The sequence below is a fragment of the Diplotaxodon limnothrissa genome, linkage group LG17 (assembly GCF_057381915.1).
Source record: "Diplotaxodon limnothrissa isolate DT_005_m linkage group LG17, D_limnothrissa_male_GT1.1, whole genome shotgun sequence".
Classification (NCBI taxonomy): Eukaryota; Metazoa; Chordata; class Actinopteri; order Cichliformes; family Cichlidae; genus Diplotaxodon; species Diplotaxodon limnothrissa.
The window spans coordinates 23,938,536-23,961,915 of record NC_140612.1 but is presented as its reverse complement, the minus strand read 5'-3'; the positions used below and the strand labels follow the sequence as shown (position 1 = coordinate 23,961,915).

Here is a 23,380-nt window from a genome sequence, read left to right as displayed (position 1 = left end):
TTAGGTTGCCTTACATAATCGTCTGCTTTTGTCAATGCAGAGAGTAGATTTTCAGGCACCGGGGGCTGCTTGTTTGGAGCTCTCGCTGCTCCCATAACTGACCACTGTGAGGTCTTACGAGTGCTTTAATGTCCCATCACCTGCCTTCCTGCCCTCCAGTCTGACACTGACTACACAAAGCCTCTTACATACTGAGTACGCACCTCTATAAGGATCCTCTTGTTTTGCCAACATGGTAGGGTGTGCTCACTAAACACAAGGCAGACAGAATATGAAAGGAATCTGTTTTCTTTCTTTTTTGAGATTGTATAAGTCCACCTGCCATTTTAAATCAGTGGTGTACAACAGTCGGCGGGTTTTCTTTCTTTTTTTAGTGCAGAGTTTTGCCTCAAAGCCTGAGTTGTCTGCAGGGTCTGAACAATGTCTGCCGTTTTCTCCAGAGAGTGCATTTGTGCCTCGTTAGTTTTAAATGTCAGCACAATGCTTATGAGAGTTTTCATTTGGTCTCTTGAATGAGGCAATTTTGTACTTTTCAACAGCAATTTTAGGCACGCCGGCGCACCAGCTCTGCGGGGCATGCTGTCGATTTGCTGGTCATTTAACCCACCGCTTTTGTTCACACTGAAATATCTCAACTGCTATTGCATGAGATGAGTCAACTTGAGTACCCTGTATAGGACCACCAAAGTCTCAACTTTTGACTTCCACGCTGTGGCCTCACAGTAGCATCGACCCATTCGGCCTGTTCTGGCTGGGCCTCCCAGGGTTAATTAGGTGGATTTGGACTTGGAGGAAAAAGCTGGATTGCTCTTTTGGGTTCAGCACAAGTTCCAGTGTCTCTCGAGGTCATCACGTAGCATCTGCAGTGATGCAGACTGTGCTGGTTTGTTGATGTAAAGAGCGAGCCAAATGCAAAGGCAAAGTTGTCAATTTAACCATTGATCTACATGCCTACCCTCACCCGTGGTCACGAGCTGTGGGTAGAGACTGAAAGAATTTAGAGGAAATGAGCTTCCTCTGAATGGTGTGTGGGCTCAGCCTTGGAGAAAGAACGAGGAGCTCATAGTAGAGCTGCTATTCTTCTGCATCAAAAGGAGCCAGCTGAGGTGGTTCGGGGCTCCGAGGCAAGGTGTTTCAGGCATGTTGAACTGGGAGGAGACATGGGGGCAGACTCAGGACAAGCTGGAAAGAGTGTGTCTCTCAGCTGTGAATACTGCTTTACTGAATTGCAACGAAGTTCAACTGACCTTCATCAGGCACAAAACGATGTTCATATAATCACTCTTACACACACACACACACACACACACACACACACACACACACACCAGGTAGAATTCAAGCATCTTGTTGGAGAATAGTAACTGGTGAACTCTTAACATGTGTGTGCTTGTAATCACATAATGAGGCGATTAAATTTGAGGATGATGGGGATTGTAAGCTGTTACACATTTAGGTGTACAGAGATTTTGAACCAGTTAACTTGTGATTTAATTAAATAACTTTGGTCACTCAAGTGTACTCATGTGTTAAACTCAAGACCCACAGGCCACTCATTTCAATCAAGCCCGCAGATATGCACATTTCGGTTTCTTAATAAATTGTGGCCAAACTGGCGAACCTCTATTGCAGCTGCAAGCATACAAGCTAGTTAGCAGGAAATGGCATATAAAAAGGAAAGCTGATGCTGAGGGCAGGCAATTACAGGTCAGCCTGTATTCTGAGTACTGCTTTACAATGTGTAGAGTGTGTGTTTCAGATAATAGAATTTGCCTCATTTTGATATCACACACCAGCAGAGAGATGGAGCCACAGAGGAGTAAAAGCCCCAGAAAAAGAGGCGTGCAGCTAGATCAGAATAGGTTCCTTCAAGCTACATTTCAATGTAATGGAGCAGCAGAGGCGAGTTTAATGATAGTTGAGGAAATGGCTAAATCAAGGTCGTCACTGAGTGCAATTTAGTTAATTTGCAATTTTAGGTTTTTATGTGCAGCCAATTTCATGCTAGGAGGATGGGTTGTATGGGCCTACACGGGCTAAGATCTTTTTATTTTTTAGCCAAATTTTTGCTAGTAGTTTTTGCACTTTTGTTTTTTGTTTGTGAAACAGTTTATGTGCAATGCAACAAGAACATTTCTTTTTGAAACTGAACCATTTCATTTTCTATACCTCAACAATCTTGGCATGTTTGCTCCTAATGAAGCCGAGTTTGAGTTCTCCGTTCTAGTTGTGACGGTCAAACTTTCAATTTTCTGGTTTACTGCAGTCCCACAGATATCATTACAAACTAAGGTGGTAACCATGGAGATTAATATACCTGCTCAGTATGAGTATTGGGTATAAAATATGTAAAAATCTGTGTCTCATCAGCTTCTTTTAACATCACTTCCACTTGAGAAATGCTGTCTGAATGCAGCATTATCCAACTCTCAGTAAATGTTAGTCTCAGTCGGATATTATCAACAGTGGGAGAGTATTTGTGGCATCAGAAATGGCAGTTTGTTGTCTGCCTCTGGGTTTCAAGCCATGAATGGCCCAGTCGGTCATATGAAAGACAAATTAGCACAGTGGTTTTTGACACGTCATTGTGTTTATATTGTACAGACCAACCCAAAAAATAAAAACATATACACTCATCAGATCATTATGTCTGCAGGCGGAGCGCAGCGGCTGCGATGTCCTCAGCATCCCGGTGCCCATTCGCCGCGGCGGCTCAGAGTCCAACCTAGACGTGGTTGACGGTGTTGGGCACGACGGCGTGGGTCTGGATTTCACCAAAGGACCGCTGGGAATCGACAGCCTGCAGCAGAAGATCCTCAAGGTAAGAAGGAAAACATTGCACACCTGCTTCAGTGTGTGTCTGTAAATTTATCGTGTTTAATTTGAAAAGCTGTGGGTACACATGGGACACATTGGCACTCAGAACTCAAGCACCACACTTGAGTAAAAGACAAACTAAAATATCTCCTTAGCTCTGTTTGGTGACACATGAAGCAACAGAAGCAGCTTTTTTTAAATCCAGTAATGGACTAAATGTCCTTTAAATGTCAGTTCTGATACGACGGGGAAAGAAAAAATCGACTCGGGTCCGTCTCAGTCCTGTCTTTAGAAATTAGAAGTGTTTTTCACAGTAGAGGCTTATCCTGCACTTTAATATCAACGTTTTACAACTGTAGAGACTAAGCTGAACTCGTGCTGCGTGCTGTATATTCACTGGTTTATCCAAGCAAAAGTAGTTTGAGACTTCAACAATAACCTAACAGTGAAATTATTATTACAATGTGATGAACTGCTGCTCCCAGTCAGGAATATACACAAAGAAACAAATACAGTGAATGAAAGCAGACCAGAGAAAACAGTTTGATCTGTAGCATCAGTATCAGATGGTAATTTTTTAACTTTCCATGGTTGGAATAAACTCGATCACATGACTGAGGGGCGCATTGACTGCTACCCTTTAGCAACAGGAGGCTAAAAAAATCTTGGAGGAACTTTGTTTTGTTCTGAGGAAACGCCCGTGTGAGGAGGTTTAGAGATGCCTTTAAGACCAGCTCTGTTTACACAGGATAACTTCTTCACAAGCAAAGAAAAGCAGGTGTTAACGTCTCCTCTCGTGGCTAATTATCATTAGGGATCAGAAGTGCGGGGCCAAATTAAATTAGTATCAGTGAGCTCAAAGACAAACAGGGCTGCTGTCAGTATTCATGCAGCATTATTTTATTCTAACATACCCGTGTGAAAGATGAGCAAACTCATAGAACAAATCGGGGTGTCGGTAAGAATCAGAAGCGCTGGTATCATGCATGCTTAAATGATTTTAAATCTTCAGCAGCTGTTTTCACATCTGTCATTTGGCTCTGCCTTCAGGTGACGGAGCAGATTAAGGTGGAGCAGACGGCTCGGGACCAGAACGTGGCCGAGTACCTGAAGCTTATGAACAATGCCGACAAGCAGCAGGTGTCGCGGATACGGCAGGTGTTTGAAAAGAAGAACCAGAAGTCTGCGCAGACCATCGGTCGGCTGCAGAGGAAGCTGGAGCAGTACCACCGCCGCATGAAGGACAGCGAGACCAATGGGAAGCACAACCAGAAAGACAGCGGCGGCAAGGAGTCCGGGACTCACAGCAAGGAGGGCAGCCTGCGGGACGTCAGCACCACCGGGCGCCACCAGGCACTGGATAAGGTGAAGACGATCGGGCCCGGCGTGTCGCTCTCACCTCCATTTTTCTTCAGTAAGCCGCGGGAGTTCGCTAACCTCATCAGGAACAAGTTTGGCAGCGCTGACAACATCGCTCACCTGAAAAGCTCTATGGAAACAGGGTCAGGGCTGCAGGTGGAGGGCGGCGCGAGGGGTCTGAGTGGCAGCGCTACCACAGTAGCCAAGGCGACCAAGTACCAGAGCGACGATGAGTGTTCCACCGGGACGTCTGCATCCGCTGACTCCAACGGGAACCCGGCAGGAGGATCGGGGGTGGAGTCAGGGGGGCCAGGGAGGTCTGACTCCAGCGGGCGCCTAGTGGAGGTGCTGGACATGGTGCGGGACATCAGGGATGCTCAAACGCAGCTGGCAGAGGACATGGAGACTCTGAACACACAGTTTAAACGAGACTACAACTACTTCACGCAGGTGATGCAGGAGGAGCGATACAGGTGAGCACAGCATCACGAGTCTAAGGAAGGCTTTTCTCCCAGAAAAAAAAAATTCTTGACATATTTATTAGTTTTTTACTCTTTTTTTTTTTCGTGATTTCTAGGGAGGTTTTAGGGGGGAAAGCTTGTGTGCTCCAGTACTATTTTTAAATGCTTCACATCTCCGCTTTCACCAGCATTAAAATGAGAAATGCCAAAAATATAGTATTTGAAGAAAAGAAAAATCTCCTAAACTGAGGTGCAAGAAAAATAAAATGACATTTGGTTGCTTATAAGGAGCTTTAGAGGATTTGTTCTTTGTTTTTCTTCCCTGGTACTGAGGGCAGATTGTTTCTCACTGTGGAAAGATTTTTTTTTTAGTGTTTCTTTTTTGCGTCACAGATCAAAACAGAATATTTTGTGTTGTTCTGGGAGAGGAGAATATTGTTACCCACACATGATGGTTAAATACTCTTCCATGAACATTTTACAGATAATAGAGCACAGACTCACATGTTTCTTTCTTAAATATACCCATTAGTATAAAGTCAGCCCCTCGGGCTTTGAGTGAGCAACAGTTCAGTGTTAACACCTTAAACGCCCCTCATACAACTATGACTTGTAAAATCACTTGTATTATTGAGCTCTGAATTAAATCAGAAAATCCAATAAAACACTGAACTGAGAAAGATAAGAGAAATATTATACTGTGTAAAATATTTCTGCTCAACAAATTATGCTGTTTTTGTTTTGTGGAAGGGTCTTTTTTCCTTATATCTTTTATTGTCAGAATATGTGTGCTTCAGTCATGTCACAAGAATATTTGCACAACGATTTGTACGACTATAAACACGAAATACAAAATAAAAGCGGTTTGCACATTGCTTTGAAGCTAACCGGGGGATGCTAGCAGAGGTTTTTTGCTCAGAAGGCAAAAGGTTTGAGGATCACTGATCTGTATTAAGTAAAATTGTGGCATAATTGTTGGATGAAGATGTTTTCACACTTCGGTGCTTCAGTAATGGTAGCATTTCTATCCTAACAGAGCCAACGTTGTCATTACATGAGCTGTTGAACTTTAGAGAGCTTTTGACAGTTTAGGAGTCCATCATTAAAAGCCTAAAAATAGCCGGCAGAGCTTACACGTAAACCCCCCAACCAAGGGCAAATGCTCTGAGCAGCTCGGCTGCAGCAGATACACTGCTGTACTGTTACGTGCCCACACACTCTCAATAATGCATTGTTTCTCTCTCCTTGGCTCTCTCCGCCTCCACCTACTCTGCATGTTTGTGGGTGTTTCTGTCTGTCAGGTATGAGCGGTTGGAGGACCAGCTGAATGACCTGACGGAGCTGCACCAGCACGAGACCAGCAATCTGAAGCAGGAGCTGGCCAGCATCGAGGAGAAGGTGGCCTACCAGGCCTATGAGAGGGCCAGGGACATACAGGTGACTTATGTTTGGGCATAAGCCCCCACCACTGCCACAGCACACGGCTGATTAAGATTAGAGTTTAGGATTAACCCTTTAAGTAACCAATGTCTTACTCAAATTGTAAGTTTAATTGAAAGGCCTAATGTATTATTGCCTTATTTACAGTGTTCAGTTTAGACGAGTTTGACCCCTTAGTGGGAAAGGTCACTGCGTAGTGTACCTTCATCATTTGAGGCTATCCTGGTAAAAGTGGTCTCTGCCAGGATGACGACAGGCCTATCCACACGGCATGCTCACTGTGGTTAATGGGTTTGCTACAAGAACGCTTAAAGGAGAGAGAAGCCCCCTCCATTCATATCACTGGAAGATTAGCATTTTGGAGAAATAATTAATCTGAATCTTTTCCTTTCACTTCGGGGAGGTTTTAATTACAAATTTCTGAGCGTCCAAATGATTAATTGATGACATGTCTCTCATGACATGTCACACTGAAGCCACAGCAGTCCCTCCATTGCTTCCTATTTCTAATCGGACGTTCTTGCGCTTGTTTCTAATGCAGCTGAAGTTCATACACGATCCAGTTTTGCTGCCCTTTCGCTGTGACTCACTGCTCTCCAGAGTTTCCCTGATCTCTAACCATTTTTCTGTGTGTGTGTGTGTGTGTGTGTGTGTGTGTGTGTGTGTGTGTGTGTGTGTGTGTGTGTCGTAGGAGGTGCTGGAGTCGTGCCAGACTCGCGTGTCGAAGCTCGAGCTCCAGCAGCAGCAGCAGCAGCAAACCATCCAGCTGGAAAACACGGACGCCAAAGTGCTGCTGGGCAAGTGCATCAACATCATGCTGGCCATCGTCACCGTCATCCTGGTGTGCGTGTCCACTGCGGCCAAGTTCACCGCCCCGCTGCTGCGCAGTCGCCTCCACTTGGCGCTCACCTGCGTGGGCGTGTCCCTGCTAGCGCTGCTGTGGAAGAACTGGGAACATTTGCAGTGCGCTTTGGAACGATTGCTCCTCCCGCACTGAGACCGGTGTGGGGAGGAAATCAACATGTAGCCTTACATGAGCCGATGATTCTGGGCTCCACGGTGACTCGGTTTAAGGCTCTGAGCCTCACCAAGAACACGTAAACGGACATAAACGCTCAAGACCTGAACCGGAACTCTCTGAAGGTGCACACATGAAAACGTGGCTGCTCTGCTGCAGATCTGCAGGGCCAACAAAAGATAAATCGGCTCAGCTGCTTTCATCTGGTCACCAGGAGACTCTGGTGGCACCGGCATCACACACACACTGAAGTCTAAATATAAATGAGGGGGATTACATCAGGGCATGGAATAACACGTTATTTTTTTTCCTGTCCTTTAAAGGGATGCGTTTCTGTTAGAGCACCACCTCCACACAAACTGTCAGTTATGAGTCCAGTGGACCTGATTTGAATGTGCACACCAAGCTCGCTGTGACAAACACAAACACACATCCACCTGAAGGTTCATTCGCACCGCGCCTCTCTCTCGCTGCTGTTCTGTATTTATGTGAGGTTTTTTTAAATTCAGCATCTTCTTCAAAGCGACAGTTTGAAGTCTGGGATTGCACATTGTTTTAAGCTGTTTTCTATCAGTGTGTAAATCTGTGTATTCGTGTGCGTTGTGCACTTACTCGTGTGTCTCTGTACTGTGTTTCTTCAAGGAACAGTTAAACATTTTGGAAAATAGGTTCAAGTCTGGATGGTAGATGTGCAGCTAGAGCCGGGAGAGATCATTAATGGACGTGCTGTGAAAGAAATCTGCTGTAAGAAAATAAAACCTTTAAGCTACAGCTGCAGTGAAAAGTGATGCCCAAACCTGCTTTTATCGCCCTCCTTCATTTTTATTGCCCAAATCTGACCTCACAGTAACTAAATGATTATAAATTTGAAAAAATACTCCTAATTATGCGTTAATTTAATGAATTAGCTTCATGATTCTGCTCACCTCAACTGCTTGATTTTTTTTTCCCCTGATCCATAATTATTATTGTTCAGTCTTCTGGTGTATCTTTGAATCCTCACAATAATCCTTATGTATCTCAAAGTTGATCCTCGATGCGGCCCCTTGGTCACGGTGCTTTGAGAACACAGCAGCCGCTGCTCAGGAAACGACTTCATGCAGTTATTTTAAAGCCCTTCTTTAAACCTACCAGGAGACTTTTGTCCAAAATGAGCTTAAAATGTTCACATTCCTGCAAGTTATGTTTTTATTGGTGTTTTGGTCCAGAGCTCCGACCCTCCCAATCAGCGTTTCCTGCCAGAGCGCTGAACGGATTTCCTCACAGTTCTTGTTACAAATGCAGTAAAACGAGAAAAATTATTTAAAATGTGCACACAGCTTCATCTTTACCAAGATAATGATCAGATACACCGTCATTTACTGGGCAACAAAACGATGGCCTCTCTAACTCTTTCCCCATTAAGATGACATTCAACGATCTCCACATTTCCTGTAATGACAAGTTTTGACACATCTGTAATCAATAAAGAGGCTGTTAGACAATACGTTCCTGTACAGCCAGAGACCACTTCATTAACTTCTGATAGATACACAGTCATTTTAGTCTGAAGTAGCCTGAAATATGACAGAAACTCCTCAGTTCAGGTAAAAGAATCAAGAGTTACTCCTAACAGGCTCCCAGATGGAAACGGTTAAAGCTGGGGGCGGGACATAGAGATAGACAGCGTCTCTGCATTGCTTCATTCTGTCTGAAACAAGCCGGTTTACCTCCCTGCTGGTTACCGCCAAGTTTCTTTTACCTGTTTGTCGCACTCACCTGCTGGTCACCACGTCTGATTTGATTAATGTGTTCAAAAACACCAGGGACTGGTTACTTGTCTTATAGTTGGCCAACATCTCCGTCCTCTGGCTCTAACTTCACACTGAATAGACCAAAACAAAAAAACAAAAAAAAGTGACTATTTCCCAAAATGTCAGGCTGCCTGTTTTGAAGTGAAAGCTGCTTAACTGCCTCATCTCTTGTTAATTTGGTGTTTTGTGGTTATTTTGTTATGATGTTTGTGTTTTCAGGTAACTGTTGCTTCTGAAAGCTTTTTAAAGCCTCTAACAGTGAGAAGGGAAACCTTGTACTAACATCAAGAGATAGCTGAGAAGCAGAGCCTGTTTTCTCACACGACACATGTAGAGAGAACACTAACGCGTGATGCAGTTTGGTGCACGTGGAGGGAAATAAGGTGAAATTATGCCGATTTGAAATTGTTTAAAGTTGACAGGTGATCACATGCAGGCTTCACTTTTTAAGTCCTGGATCATTAGATGGCCTTTTCTGGAGAGGTGATCAGAACAAATTACAATGTGTGTGTGTGTGTGTATGTGTGTGTGAAGCCTTTGATGCTGTGCTGCGTTCATGTCCAGGGGGAAAAAAAACATGGCAGCATTCAGACGCTCTGTTCTGATATTTAGAAGATTTGAGAGGCTGAAGATTTTTCTCTTTTTACTTGAAATAAGCGTCTGTTCAAACATTAAAGCAGCATGTTTCCCAGCAGCGATAGCCGCTTTCCCACACGTGACTTGAATGCAGCATCGCAGACTGGACAGAGGGAAGTGAAAAATGTAGCTCCCCGACCCCATTTCACTGTGATGAAGATGATGACGAGGGGGTTAAAAAATAGGACTGATGCCTTTTCAGTGCAGCCTGTTTTTTCTTCTTCTGTGTGTCCTTCTGTTTTTCTCTATTCTAAGAAGAAAAAAAAAAGCCAAATATGGAGGTTTTTATGAAACCTAAGCTCATCTTTGATGTTTTTTGCAAACCGATTCAAACACTATCTCTGTTAGGAGAGACGTGTACCTCCTCTCCAAAGCTCTGAGTTCATGGTGTGTGTGCGTTTTCTTCGTCTTTTTCTTTTCTTATTTCTGTGCATTAGTTTCTGGTTATGGGTTTTCTATAACTGTATTATTACGGTATTATATTTTCAGATGATAAAATAAATCATTGTTTTTCTATCAAGGTGCCTTTTTTTTAAAATAAAAAAAAAATCTGAGCTTCTTATTGATTATGGAAGATGTAATCCAACTGTGAAGATCATACTGCTCTGCAAGCTTCCTAAGGAATACATGTATAAACCAGGGTGTAAATCACTTCAACTTAAAGCAGCTGGATAAGCTTTTAGAAACGACATTGATTTAACTGCATTCAATTTCACTGCTGTCTTCAGTTTAAATTCATGGATGCTTAAAAATCCATTAGAATCTTCTGCAAAACTCAAGTGCAGGCAAACAAAGGGAAGCAATTTAGGATTTGCAGGCACAGATGGATCTTAAATTGAACGCCAGGTGTCCTTTATTGCTTTTCATTAAGACAGACATTTTCATTCTGTTGTCTCAGAGACAAACGTCAAATCAAAGCAGCAGCAGCCCCACCCGGGATTTACAGTTATCATTAGCTGCACAGCGCCAGAATTTCCAGTTTTCTGGTTTTGCTGACCTCTGGCGATGATGTTTTGTGAAGTGTTTTCCCCTTACAAAGGCTTACAAAGGGTTCATACTGTATAGATGTGTATAGTGAAAACATCAATGGTTTGTGGCTTTAAATAGAGATATAGTGACAACTAGCGGCCAAACAGGAGCACTGCCTCCAAATATCTCTAATTAGTTTTATTACATATATCTGCTTCAAATATTTTTTTAATTATATACGGCAACTATACTAAAATAATTAGAAATTTACTATTCAGTTAGATAGTACCCTGCCTTTCTTACTGCTGGAACCATGAATTCTGATAAATACGCAAAAAACTAAGGAAGGGACATAATTCTTTTTCATAGCACTTTATTTGCACTGTTCCAGTGATGGATGCTCATAATAAGCAGGTCTGATAATGAAGTCTGTGTATACATCAGTAATCCCTGTGAACCAGCAGCTCAGGCTTCAGACTGCTTCAAATGTCTGGTGTCAGTTTTTTTCTTGGCTCTGCATGATGTGAAATAAAGTGGATATTCCTAATATGGTCATATTTGGCATATATCCCCAACCACTTTTAAACAATCTGTTTAACAGCCAATCAGAGGAAAGTTTGCTTAAACGGTACTAAGGGAGCTTGTTTTGGACAGAGGATGAAGTGTTGGGCTGCAATAAACATAAATAAGGATTATTTAGAATCATGCAAAGCTGCTCTAGTGGAATACAAACAAAATGTGCAGCTGGTTAGGTCTGGCTAAATAATTGCACACATTTTTATAATACTAGCGATGTAGGTTCACAGGTGATTTGTAATAGATAACAGCTACATTATTAGTACATAAAGTTACTGCATCTATTTACAAATCTAGCTACACTGTATTCCCAATAGAGTAAATTACCTTTTTTACCCAACAAAAACAGACTATGAGTGTTTACTAACCGAGTGCTGAAAACATGAAAAGGACTTCAATTCAAGCTACGAAAATTAAAGATTACAATGTGCAAATTTATGATTTTCAAATCCTAGTATTTCTCTTAAATTTATTTTCAGAAATTCTGACATTAAAGTTGAGTTCACCTGTCCTGGGCCCTGTTTCAGGAAGCCGGTTTAGTGGAAAAACTGAGTAAGTATACCCTGAGTTAACGAAAACTCTGGGTTTTCGGTTTCACAAAGCGAGTTCAGCTGCAGCCTGAGTGAGTCACTATGACGACACACTCCGTGAAGCTAACCTGCCCCCTAGCAGGTTTACTACAACTAACCCTGACTGTCTCCGCCCCTTTGTCGGAAACCTGACAGTAGGAAGTGTCGGACATGGCGTGCCACTTCCTTGAAGAGCCAGTAGATCGTGAAGCCCAAATTCTCCGCAGAGCTCTCCGCCGGGAGAGAGTGATCAGAGCGCGTTTGGACATTTTATCATTTCCTGATGATTTTCTGTGCGAACGTTACCGTTTCTCAGCACAATCTATAATTTATTTGGATAACATCCTCAGGCCATATATTACGCATGTGACACATCGCGGACATGCTCTCAGTTCATTGCATATTATTTGTATTGCACTTCGGTTTCTTGCAAACGGGAGCTTTCTGTATAATATTGGTGACGCTGAGCACGTTTCCAAGGCTACCGTCTGTCGGGCAGTCGGGAATGTTACAGTTGCACTGAAACGTCTCCTGTACTCGTCTGTGGTGTTCCCCGGTCACAGACCCACAAGATTCATCAAAGAGGGATTCCACAAAATTGCAGGTATCAGGATGACCAAAACTTAATTTATGATGTGGTGATACTTGGACTACTACTTAAATCGCACATTTATTTTCAGGGTTCCCAGGCGTGATTGGCTGTACAGATGGCACTCACATTCCAATCATTGCTCCTTCAGTAAATGAAGGAGACTATGTGAACAGGAAGTCTTTCCACAGCATTAATGTACAGGTACATAGTTCCCTGTAGCATGTCAAACTAACAAATTATTTCATTATAGTAATGGATGCTAATTTGTGTTCTCTGCACTGTGAAGATCATATGTGATGCTGCCAACATTATCACAAATGTGGAAGCCAAGTGGCCAGGCTCTGTCCATGACTCACAAATATTCCGTGAATGTACACTGAGCACAAAATTTGGACATGGTGAGTTGAAAATACTTTAAAATATATAAAGACCAATTGCTTCAGGGACATTTGAACTGAAGTGTATCCTTCTGTCTTAGGAGAGTTCACTGGCTATTTGCTTGGTAATAGGGGGTATCCATGTTTACCCTATTTGCTTACCCCTTACCCTGACCCGGGCCCACAGCAGCGATATAATCTGGCTAATTGCAGGACAAGAGCCAGAATTGAAATGACTATCGGAATGCTTAAGGCCCGGTTCCAGTGCCTGCAAAGACTCAGGGTCACCCCAGAAAGGGCATGTGACATTATTGTGGCATGTGTGATTCTTCACAACATTGCCACAATTAGAGGAGAACACTGTCCTTCTGAACCAAACATCAGCAGTGATCCAAACCATGAACATCCTGACCCTCCCACGGACATACAAGATGGAAGCGCAGTCAGAGACACCATATGTCACAATCATTTCCTTTGACCCATCACCTCAACATGTTGAAAGAAGAATAAACAGATTTTTTGTTCAACTGGCTTTATTGGTCGCCTGTATTTCCTGTACACAAAGTATTAAAAGATGTAAACCTCATAAAGTGTCTCTGTTGCTTCCTCCTCTGTAACAGCTGTCAATGTTTCTTCATTATTTTCCTGTAGTAAAGAAATAGACAACATTGCTGTTCTACTGTAAACTCATATAATCTGTGGAGTATTACTCACAACTGCATGTTGGTCTGGCTCAACAGGAGGCTGCACCAGATGCAGTACACCACCACCATCAACTGATAGAATATGAGGTTTATACAGGTCACTTATAACTTACAAGGGACCAAATGGCAATTAACAAACATACCAAGCACCTTACACTTCATTGTCATTATGCTCTCAAAGACAACCAAGGCTGAGGGAAGGCAAAATCAGTAGGAAAATAACTTCACTACAAAATAATTCATTATGGTAAAGAGTTTATCAAATGAATGAGTAGCACTGCAAAGGTGACTGTGAAGAAAGGATGTATGCACATCATGTATTATTTTGAATTTACCCCTTATGTAGGCACTTGTGTCTTGCGGGGTTATTGACTCAGAGGATGTCCCCGCAGAGATGCCTTCGGCCACAGGGCGCCCACTGTTTTGGCTGAGGGCCAACTGCTCAGCCTCTGTGAGTGGTGGTGGTGGTGGAGGACCCCCACCTGTTTTTCGGGCCTCCGCTTTTTTCTGTTGGCTATAACGGGCCACATTTGAGCATACAGAGTAAGCAAATATGTACTTGTAATGTGCTCAGATAATTTCAATAAGTGCTTACAGAAAGAAAATTAATGTAGCCTCTAACTGCAATTGATTTACATGGGACAAACAGACCAAGCACTATGGCTCATAATACAATTACACCTTACCTGTTTGGACTATATTTTTATATTTCATTTTTACTTGCTGCCAGGCACGTTTGGGGCCTGTTGGGTTGCACCTGCGCTCACATCACATCACAAAATAAAATGTATAAAATAACAAATAAAATAACATATGATAAAATAACGTGTTAAATGGGTGGAAATCCCTAGATCAATGTTTATATTAACACTCACGCATTGACTCTGTCGGCTATGTTTTGCCATGCATGCTCCCTTTCTTTTGCAGCCGTGGCTGTGTTACTTTTTTCCGCGGAATTTGCATGTTATCGGCATATGCTGCCATCAGAATTTCGGCCTCAAGCGCTGTGAAATACATTGACCGCGCCTTCTTTCCCTCCGTCTCCATGGTGACTCGCTTAATCTGTGCTCCGCTTATCAGGGCTTTATGTATCCTCGTCCGCGCGCTTCACTTGGGGTTAAAGCAACTCCGCGTTGACTGAACTAATTGTTATCAGCCTTTCTGAAACGGAATATTCCGAGTTCGACAGTTCGGGGTTACTCAACCGTGAGTGTCGTTTTTCACTCTGAGTTTTCCAAACCGGCTTCCTGAAACAGGGCCCTGGGTGAAAAAAAACAAAACAAAAACAAAAAACACCTGTTGCTGCGTTCATCCGCAGCAGCAGGTGGCGATAGTGAGCGCTGTTGCTGCTGTTTTGGCGCAAAGCGGAAGCTGTCATAACTGTCCCCCTCATGAAAATGAAAAGTTCAGTGTTGTTATGTGGGTTTAGCAAAGGCACCTTATTATTTACTGTCTGAAAAAAAAAAAAAAAAAACTCCCGTGGTTGATTTATGCGAAATATCTGACGTTAACTGAACGTGTCAGCGCTGGTTAGCGGTAGCTGCTTCAGCCATTAATGTGTTGAGGCTAGCCGGAGCAGCAGCAGACCTGGTTTAGCCTTCAATTTATGTTGTTTTCAAATGATCTGAGCAACTTTTGGACTAACCTCAGCTTTAAATGGACGAACACAAGGAGAACATTCACGGCCAGGAGGACAATGTGAAGACGTCCAGCGTGAAGGACCAGGAGAAGGTGGGTGAGCTAGCAGAATCACTGCTCCGTGTAAACGCTGTTTGCGTTGAAGTAAACTGGCTGGTGCGTTCATTGACACCAAAGACAGGCTGGTGAGAGATATGTCCCGTTGGGTTCTTTGGTGCCGACTTGATGAAAATGACTAGAAACCGCGTTACTTTTAGTTACTCTTGTATTGGAGTAATTAATACTAAAATATTTGAAGTAATTAATACTAAAATATTTGAAGTAGACGGGAGCTACATCACAGTGTTTTGTTAATGTGAGCCCTGCAAATCGACCCCGATTCTCTTTTGCTCTGTGTACTTCATCTTGTCGTGTTGTATTTTAATTGACTGAGCTATTCTTTTTTTAAGCTAAAGAGATCGCTATTCTCGGGTTAGACCCCGTTTTCCTTCAGTGTTACTTCTTAAAGGCACATAATCAACAAGATTGCTCCAAGTTATCAGGATAGCATCGCACAGTGGGTGCTCATCCATGATGCGACTGTTGGATTGAGATCTGGTGACTGTGCAGGCCATGTGAGGTCAGAGAACTCACTGTCATGGTCAAGGAACTAGTTTCCTGTTAGAGGACAGCAGAGGCACCCAGTGTGGTCGTCTCCTGCTTCTAGGTTTGAGATGCTCTTCTGTACACTTGACCTTCCTACTCTTCTGCATGGTTGCATTAAGTTTGAACAGTCTGCCTATTTTCCTTTTACCTCCTAGAGATGGTTTTGTGGGAAAATCCCAGTAGATAGGTCTGAGTATTTCAGAAACTGCTATCTACTTTCTTTTGCAGATAATCTTATCTGATGTGTTGTTGGACTTCACTCTAAAATGATCTGTTCCTCCAAACAAACCATTGATCCATGCTCTCTGTGTTTTTGATGGCCAAATTTGTAGAGTTACATCATTTTCTGACACATAACGACCCACACGTCTCCTCCTCAGGAGAAGCCTAGCAGCAGGCTGTGTCCTGCGGGAGAATCTGCTCCTCAGGTGTCCCCGTCTCAGTCGAAGGGTGACTTCAGCCATCCGGTGTACAAAGAGATTGCTTTGGCCAACGGCCACATCAACCGCATGACGAAGGAGGAGCTTCGGATCAAGTTAGCGGAGTTAAAGCTCGACACACGGTGAGTTTTTAATAAATGTTTGAGGACCAAACACTCGTGCTTGTCCCTTAGAAGTGTTCTACCAAACAGTTTTTCTCTTGGTGTGTGCAGAGGAGTGAAGGATGTGATGAAGAAGAGATTGAAGAGCCACTATAAGAAACAGAAGCTGATGCAGACGGCGGCAGAGGGAGGCCCCACCGACACGTACTACGACTACATCTGTGTGGTGGACTTTGAAGCCACATGTGAAGAGGACAATCCTTCAGACTTTCTCCACGAAATCATTGAGTTCCCTATGGTTCTCATCAACACGCACACCTTGGAGATTGTTAGTAAAGATTGTGACTTAAATCAGGAGTTGTCTTTTGTTGTTGTTGTTTCTGTTGTTGTTAATAATGATGTTCCTCTAATGTTCTGCACAGGTGGACACCTTTCAGGAGTACGTGAAGCCTGAGCTTAACCCACAGCTCTCAGACTTCTGTGTGAAGCTGACGGGAATAACGCAGGTCGGTTGAGTTCACGTCACTATCACATTACACGTGTGGGTCATTTACTCATTTTTCTGTGTTGTGTTGGTAGAAAATGGTCGAAGAAGCAGACCCGTTCCCAGTAGTCCTGCAGCGAGTTGTGTCGTGGCTTCAGAAAAGGGAACTCGGGACAAAATACAAATACGCCATCCTGACTGACGGGTGGGTTTCACGTCAAAGCTTCTGCAGGATGTTTACTTTCTTCTCCTCACTTGGTTTACAGCGCCGTTTCTTTAACATCGTCCACAGGTCGTGGGATATGAGCAAGTTCCTCAACATCCAGTGTCGGGTCAGCCGAATCAAATATCCTCCGTTTGCAAAGAAGTGGATAAACATAAGAAAGTCATACGGAAACTTCTACAAGGTACATTTTACGGCTTTGTACAGACACGCTTACATGTTTTAGATTTTTAAAACTAATTTTAATATTAGTCAAAGATGATTTCATTTATTTAGGGGAAAAAGTTATCCCAAGCTACCTGGCTCTGTGTGGAAGAAAGAAAAAAAAGTAACTGCACCCTTATTTCATTAATCACACCCAGCTCTGATTACTGCAAGACCTGTGGAATCAAGAAATCACAAATAGAACCTGTCTGGCAAAGTGAAGCAGGCTAAAATATCTCAAATAGCAACACATCAAAGCCCAAAGAAAAAAAAAAAAAAGCAAAAGGGAACAAATACTTTTTCACAGTACTGTATTCTTACTGTTCCAGCTCATTTCAGTCATTAAACCCTCTGCATGCCTTCCTATGTCCCGTCCATGAACCTCCTCACAGATTTGGCTATTTCTCACATGTCCTAATGTCTTCTATGATAAAAGGTCTCCACTGCTAACCAGCCATATTTTCTTCTTCTTCCTCCAGGTGCCGCGTACTCAGACGAAGCTGAGCACCATGCTGGAGAAACTCGGCCTGACGTACGAAGGTCGTCCTCACTCCGGGCTCGACGACTCACGCAACATAGCGAGGATAGCTGTCCGCATGCTGCAGGATGGCTGCCAGCTGCGCGTCAACGAGCGCATGCACGGCGGTCAGCTGCTCTCGGTTCCCAGCTCGGCGCCTGTGGAAGGAGCTCCGCCTCCACACAACCCCCGCAGCAGGGACTAGAACCATGACCACTGAAAATACTTATACTGGAGCTCAAAGTCTCCTTTTACACCAGATCTTTAAAAGTGGATCATTCCTTCATTTTCTGGGTGGAAAAGTCTGCCTCGCCACGCCTTACCGCGCTGCTGTTTCTCAACAGTATCACAGAAATATCTTTCAGTTGTCTTGTGGTGGGGAGAATTCAGTTTTTACCCTTGACAGCATAATAAAGCCTAATCTGCAGCTTCACATGAACACACATATCTACAATTTAAACTACTGTGCTAATAAAACACATAAATGCTGCTGTGCTGTTTAAGGTGCTGCACGATGACACTGCTCACCGCTTTCCTCGCAGAGAGTCGAAGAGTTGGTCCTGTGGACTCGGACAGCTCCATAAATGGACCTCTTAAAGAAAGCTGTAATTAAGGAGTTCAGCCTGTGTTGTACTGTCGTCACGTGTACAGATGTCTTGATTTAATGTTTGTTTCATAAATGAGGATTTGTTTCAACTGAAATGTCTGCAGATCTGATAAGTAATGCAAATTAAATGTCTCTTTTTGTTTGCAGTTTTTCATCTTCTTCACTCTGTGTGATGCATGCTTTAGATTCAGCAAATTTTGAAGGGACAAGAGAGGCAGTCGAGTCACTTTAGAAGCTCGGCACAGGTGCCTTACAGCAGGCAAGCGTTGACAGGCTAAACCTGCTCTCAGGGCATCAGGGGCGGTATTCTATGGCAAATATTAATCAGGCTCCACAGTGCTGGGCAGCAAGCGCGGGGCCCACTAGAGGGCGTCACACCTTTATGACACCAGCATGAAGCCTGTTTCCGACTCGCTGATCAGACTTTCACACCACTGTCCTGCTGGAGGTCATTTTGTAGCTCTGGCTCTGCTCATCCTGTTCCTCTTTGCACAAAGGAGCAGATAGCGGGCTTGCTGATAGGTTCGGGGCTTTCCGCGGCCTCTTGGAAGGCTGTAGAGTAACTCTAGAGTGCATGCATATCTCCTGGAATTTCCTTCCTGCTCTTAAGACTGTGCTGCGAGATACAGCAAACCTTCTGACATCTGAACATATATATGGACTACCTGTGTGACCTCTGTAGGGTCCTGGTATCACCTCATGCTTCCAGTAGTGACACTTTGGAAACCTGGGTGTAAACTAAACACAGTGTTGTTTTAATCTAACACTTATGTGTATGTTTGCAGACCCAACTGTCTGTACTATGATCATCAAAAGAAGTGCAGACACAGCTTTCCCTCAAGGTTTCTTTGTAATTCAGCTGCTTCTATCATCAAGTCTTCCAGGCTTTGTGGCTGTGCAGCCCATTTCTCTGGTCTTTATTTATTTATAATAGGGAAAAAAGTGTTGTTTTTTTACCAGAACACAAAAGATTAAACAAGACCAGCTGACATGTGTTTTTCTTGTAGTCGGGTTTATTATTGGCTGGTTGTTAAGGCGCCATGTCCAAGTGATATCTTTGGATTATTAAGTACATGTGAAATGTTAATCCTTTTAATATAGATATTTAGTTACAATTAAACACAGATTGTAGTAACGTATGCAGGTATATTGGCTTCGAGGTCATGATGGCTTCTTTCCTTCTGGACTCCTTACTTTAATACTCTAACGGTCTTTGGCAGCTTTAAAGCTTTTTTTCTGTCGTTGAAACATTTTTTGGCAACGTCAAATATATTAGTGTTTTTATTTAACAGCCGTAAAAGGAGCAGGCATGTAGGAGCAGTACGTCAGACACTTTGGCACTGTCAATAAAGTCAAAGGCGGCGATGGTTTCATCACAAACAGGTGCTGTACAGCGCTACTTTGCGGCTCATCTCCTCCAGCATGTTGCGGGCGGCTTGCTCCAGCTCGGCCAGCTCTTTAGCTTTGGCCTCCAGGATGCGCTGGTTGTCCACGTAGGAGACCTCTAACTCTGAAAACGCCACACAAAAACAAAACTGTCTTTTTTAACAATTTCTTGCACAAGTGGAATATTTTTTTCTTAATTTTTATATATCTGATCATACTTCAGAAACTGACTCAAGATCAGTCGGCTGGTTCGTAGCAGATTATTTCATGTGCTTCTGTGTATTTTTTTAACGGGAGAGGATCCAATAATGTAAAAAGAAACAGATCTAAACAAACAGGAAGAGAGCAAACTCCCTTCTTGTTTGTTAGAAATGCATTCATTTAAAAGAACAGAAGACAAAACTACAGAGTTATTATACATTTATCTGAACAGTGTTCACCTTTGAGTCTCTCCAGCTTTCTGCTGCTCTGATTGAGCAGCTCTATGGCCTCCTGCTGCAGTTCGTCTGCCCTCCTCTTCGCCTGCTGCACCGACTCCCCTTTAACCTCCACCTGGTCCTCCACCTCAGCGAATTTATCCTTCAGCCTCTCATTGAACTCCTGCACACACAAAAAAAACGCACTGCAGCAGGAGTGGATTCACATGCAAACCAACACGGATGCGCGCGTTTGTGAGACCTGCTCTGCTTCGTCGGCGTCCTCTTTGGCCTGCTGCGTCGTCTGCTCAGTCGACACCATTATCTCCTCCATCTCCAGGTTGTTCTGCCTCAGCAGGCCGACCTCCCTCTCCAGCTGCAGCAGGCGGCCCGTGGTGTTACTGAGCTTCAGCTCCGACTTGGCCGTCTCCGACTCCACCTGACGCACAAATGCACAGATTTATCTTGTCTTTTCTTTTTCACTTCTTCTTTTTAACTGTTCAGGGTTTGCCTCATACTCTTTCTGCTAATCCCACCATCATTAATTTCACCTGCATCTCATCCCTATTAAGCCAGAGTTTCTCCTGTGTGTTCACATGAAAGGAGCGGCGCTGGCAGCTTCTGACCAACCACAGCTAAAAAAACAGGCTAAAGTTTAGCCTGTTCAATGCCAGGAAGGAAACCCAACTATAGCATAAGATATAAGGTCACAGAACTCATATAGAATAATAAGTTATCTTTAAACATCTATATTTATTACTGATGATCATCGGGGAAAGCTAAAGACTTCAGATGCTATTAAAAATCTTTGGACCCTCCTGTGATCCACAGATCTGAGGGATGGCTATTTTCCAGAGATTTGATTGGTAAGTAGCTGGTGACTTGTTGATCCAAACTGGGTTATTTTAGTTGTAAATATTTTTTCTGAATCCAGTTCAGTTTCAGGAAGTTTTTGGAGCTCATTCAATCTTTCAAGTTTAGTTTAATTTTAGTTAAACTTGAATACCTTTTGTATCTTTATAATTTATTTTGTGGGTGGCGTTGTCAGGCATTAGTAAGTCAGTTTCCTTTACGTACATTCAACTTTTGTTTGCTATATTATTTTTATTTTTTCAAAGTTTCTAATTTAATTTGTTATTTTTTTATGTTTATTTTTAATAGCTTAGACTAAAAATGCTTTTTAAAATAAAAATATTACGTCCGAACACCCGACAGCAATAAAACATTTTTATATCACTGTGATTAAACTAAATCAAAGCTGAGCGTTTCCTGACTGAAATATTGTTTTTAAAGTCAGTTGTTACTGAAAACAAGGCAGACCGTTCTAAAACGGCAACAACGTACGACTCCATCTCTTGAACTTTGTGCTGTTTTTGTCATCCCGAAACAGTAAACGGAGTCACTGAATCAAACCGCATCATCACTGAGGTCAGCCGTACAGCGTTCAGCAGGTCCATGGTGCCCTTGGTGTTGTTCTGGGCCAACTCAATGGCGTCCATGGCGATGCTCTGAGCGCGGTCGGTCTCGTCCAGGGCAGCCTTAACTACTTCTGCGGTGTCCTTCATGTTAGACGCTTTCTCGCTGACAGACAGGGAGAAAGAAAGATGGGTTTATTTACACATTTCTGTCAGAGGCAGCCAATCAGAAGAATGTCAGTTCAAAGGGGGAGGAGCTAAAACAGCTTGTTTTTCACATTTTAAATTTGCAGTTGGCTGCTCGCTGACCGCTTCACTGACTGACCTCCTGTGTTTGAGCTCAAACTGGTAACAAGGATTTAGATTTTGACCAATCACCTGCCTCTGATGTCCTGCATTTGGCTCGTAGTCCAAGAAAATGTTTACAACAATTACAGAAGAAAGCAAAAATATTGCCACCTGTAAGACTGCAAAAAAGATTTTTTCATGTTGAATTTTTTTATCCCGTTCCTCCTGTTTTCCATCCTGTCAGTCGTCACGTGTTACCTTGCAGCCTTAGCCTCCTTCAGCAGCGACTCGGCCGCCATGACATCCTCCGCGCTCTGACTGAGGATCGTCTCCACACTGGTCAGAGTGGTGACCTTCTCCCTGATCTCGTCCGTCAGCTCCTGAAGCTTCTCGGCCGACGTCGGCATCTCCAGAGCCAAAACCTCGTTTGCCAAGGCCTCGATAACGGACGCGTCTGCTTTCTCATCTGGATAAACGCAGACCAAACATAAATGAACCGTTTTATTTTAAGAAACGTGCATAAATTTTTACACATTGTGAAGACTAGACGTGTACAGGAGAAACTCACTCATGAGAAGATCTCGAATCTCCCTGATGAGGTTGCGGAGCTGCTCGTTGCTCTGCTCCACTCTCTCTTTGCTCTGGTTGGATTTGATCAGCACCTCCAGAGCGTTCGCTTTGGCTTCGTTTGCTCGGATGTTCGCTTCCCACACCTGAGCAGAGTGTCCACACAGGTCCAGGTTACCTGTCTCACATCCACCTGCAGGTGTTCCACATTATAACACGACGACCATGTTCACTTACCATCCTGGAGAGCTTGTCTACCTCCTGCATAGCTTCTAGGATCGCCTGTTCCAGCTCATTGGCTGAATTGAGAGACGTCTGAGCGGTTGTGACAGCGCCTCCACACTCTTCTCCTCCACAGCGAGGCGCTCCATCCTCGTTGGTGCAGCCCAACCCGCCACAGGTGGAGCAGCCATCATCACCTTCAGAGGCTCCACCACAAATCTTCAGAGAAAGACAGAATTACCAACAAAGGTGAACGTGTGATAGACAGATGCGATCTTCCCGTGTTCTCACCTTTTCATTTAGTGAAGACAGGCTAAATTTATCGAGCTCTTTGGACAGCTTGTCCAGCTTCTGCATGTTTCTCTGTTGTTTTCGGTCAAATTCCTTCTTCGTGCTGCTCAGTTTGTCCTCCGTGGCTTTCCGTACTGCAACTGACTGCTTGACTGTGTTGCCAGGGTCGCTCGTAGAAGCATTGGTGCGCTGCTCTGCCATCCTAGACTGCATGTGCGCAGCAGTAATAGTCTCCAGGGCACCTGGAAGCAGTAAAGTTAGGGAACAGTGAAACAGGGCTGGACGGAAATGTAGTACTGATGTACCGATTAAAACGTGCCGACTTTCTGTCTTGGCTAAGCTGTAAAGGTCTAAGAGTGAAGCTTTAGGCTGAAGCACTTGATTTCTCACCGTGTATGTTGGCGTTCTTGGCGTCGTCCACCTGCTGTCTCAGCCTCTGGACGCTCATCTCCAACTGGTTTGCCTCAACAGTCAGCACGTCTAAGTCTGCATCGGTGGCATTTGCATCACTCTGAAGAAGTTCCAAGGCTTCCTCGGTTGTGTTGAGCTTTCCATTGAGATAGGACATCACACCACTAAAAGCACAGTGAAACAATAAACACCAGTTGCTTGCTACAACCCCAAG

General features: G+C 43.6%; 3 protein-coding genes across 5 annotated transcripts in view; 2 read left to right on the top strand and 1 right to left on the bottom strand.

Moving 5' to 3' along the window:
- tmcc3 (transmembrane and coiled-coil domain family 3) overlaps window positions 1-10,006 on the top strand; it is a 114,801-nt gene extending 104,795 nt beyond the window's left edge. For both annotated transcript variants that reach the window (XM_085375376.1, XM_085375377.1), the window contains exons 2-5: window positions 2,657-2,821; window positions 3,868-4,649; window positions 5,939-6,074; window positions 6,769-10,006. In XM_085375376.1, the coding sequence (XP_085231502.1) occupies window positions 2,657-2,821; window positions 3,868-4,649; window positions 5,939-6,074; window positions 6,769-7,074 (1,389 nt within the window). In that variant the 3' untranslated portion in view covers window positions 7,075-10,006. The remainder of the gene's footprint in view (window positions 1-2,656; window positions 2,822-3,867; window positions 4,650-5,938; window positions 6,075-6,768) is intronic.
- Window positions 10,007-14,722: 4,716 nt separating this feature from the next.
- eri1 (exoribonuclease 1) lies at window positions 14,723-18,254 on the top strand. Its single transcript, XM_085376166.1, has 7 exons — window positions 14,723-15,042; window positions 15,975-16,156; window positions 16,247-16,463; window positions 16,558-16,641; window positions 16,715-16,824; window positions 16,912-17,026; window positions 17,526-18,254. Exons 1-7 carry the CDS (start codon window positions 14,968-14,970, stop codon window positions 17,766-17,768), a joined length of 1,026 nt encoding a protein of 341 aa, XP_085232292.1. The 5' UTR covers window positions 14,723-14,967; the 3' UTR covers window positions 17,769-18,254.
- Window positions 18,255-19,176: 922 nt separating this feature from the next.
- The window catches only part of lamb1b (laminin, beta 1b), a 30,863-nt gene continuing 26,659 nt past the window's right edge, over window positions 19,177-23,380 (bottom strand). For both annotated transcript variants that reach the window (XM_085376713.1, XM_085376714.1), the window contains 9 exons: window positions 23,146-23,330; window positions 22,756-22,997; window positions 22,480-22,683; window positions 22,244-22,388; window positions 21,934-22,141; window positions 21,412-21,553; window positions 20,235-20,411; window positions 19,997-20,156; window positions 19,177-19,680 (listed from right to left, as the gene is read on the bottom strand). In XM_085376713.1, the coding sequence (XP_085232839.1) occupies window positions 19,544-19,680; window positions 19,997-20,156; window positions 20,235-20,411; window positions 21,412-21,553; window positions 21,934-22,141; window positions 22,244-22,388; window positions 22,480-22,683; window positions 22,756-22,997; window positions 23,146-23,330 (1,600 nt within the window). In that variant the 3' untranslated portion in view covers window positions 19,177-19,543. The remainder of the gene's footprint in view (window positions 19,681-19,996; window positions 20,157-20,234; window positions 20,412-21,411; window positions 21,554-21,933; window positions 22,142-22,243; window positions 22,389-22,479; window positions 22,684-22,755; window positions 22,998-23,145; window positions 23,331-23,380) is intronic.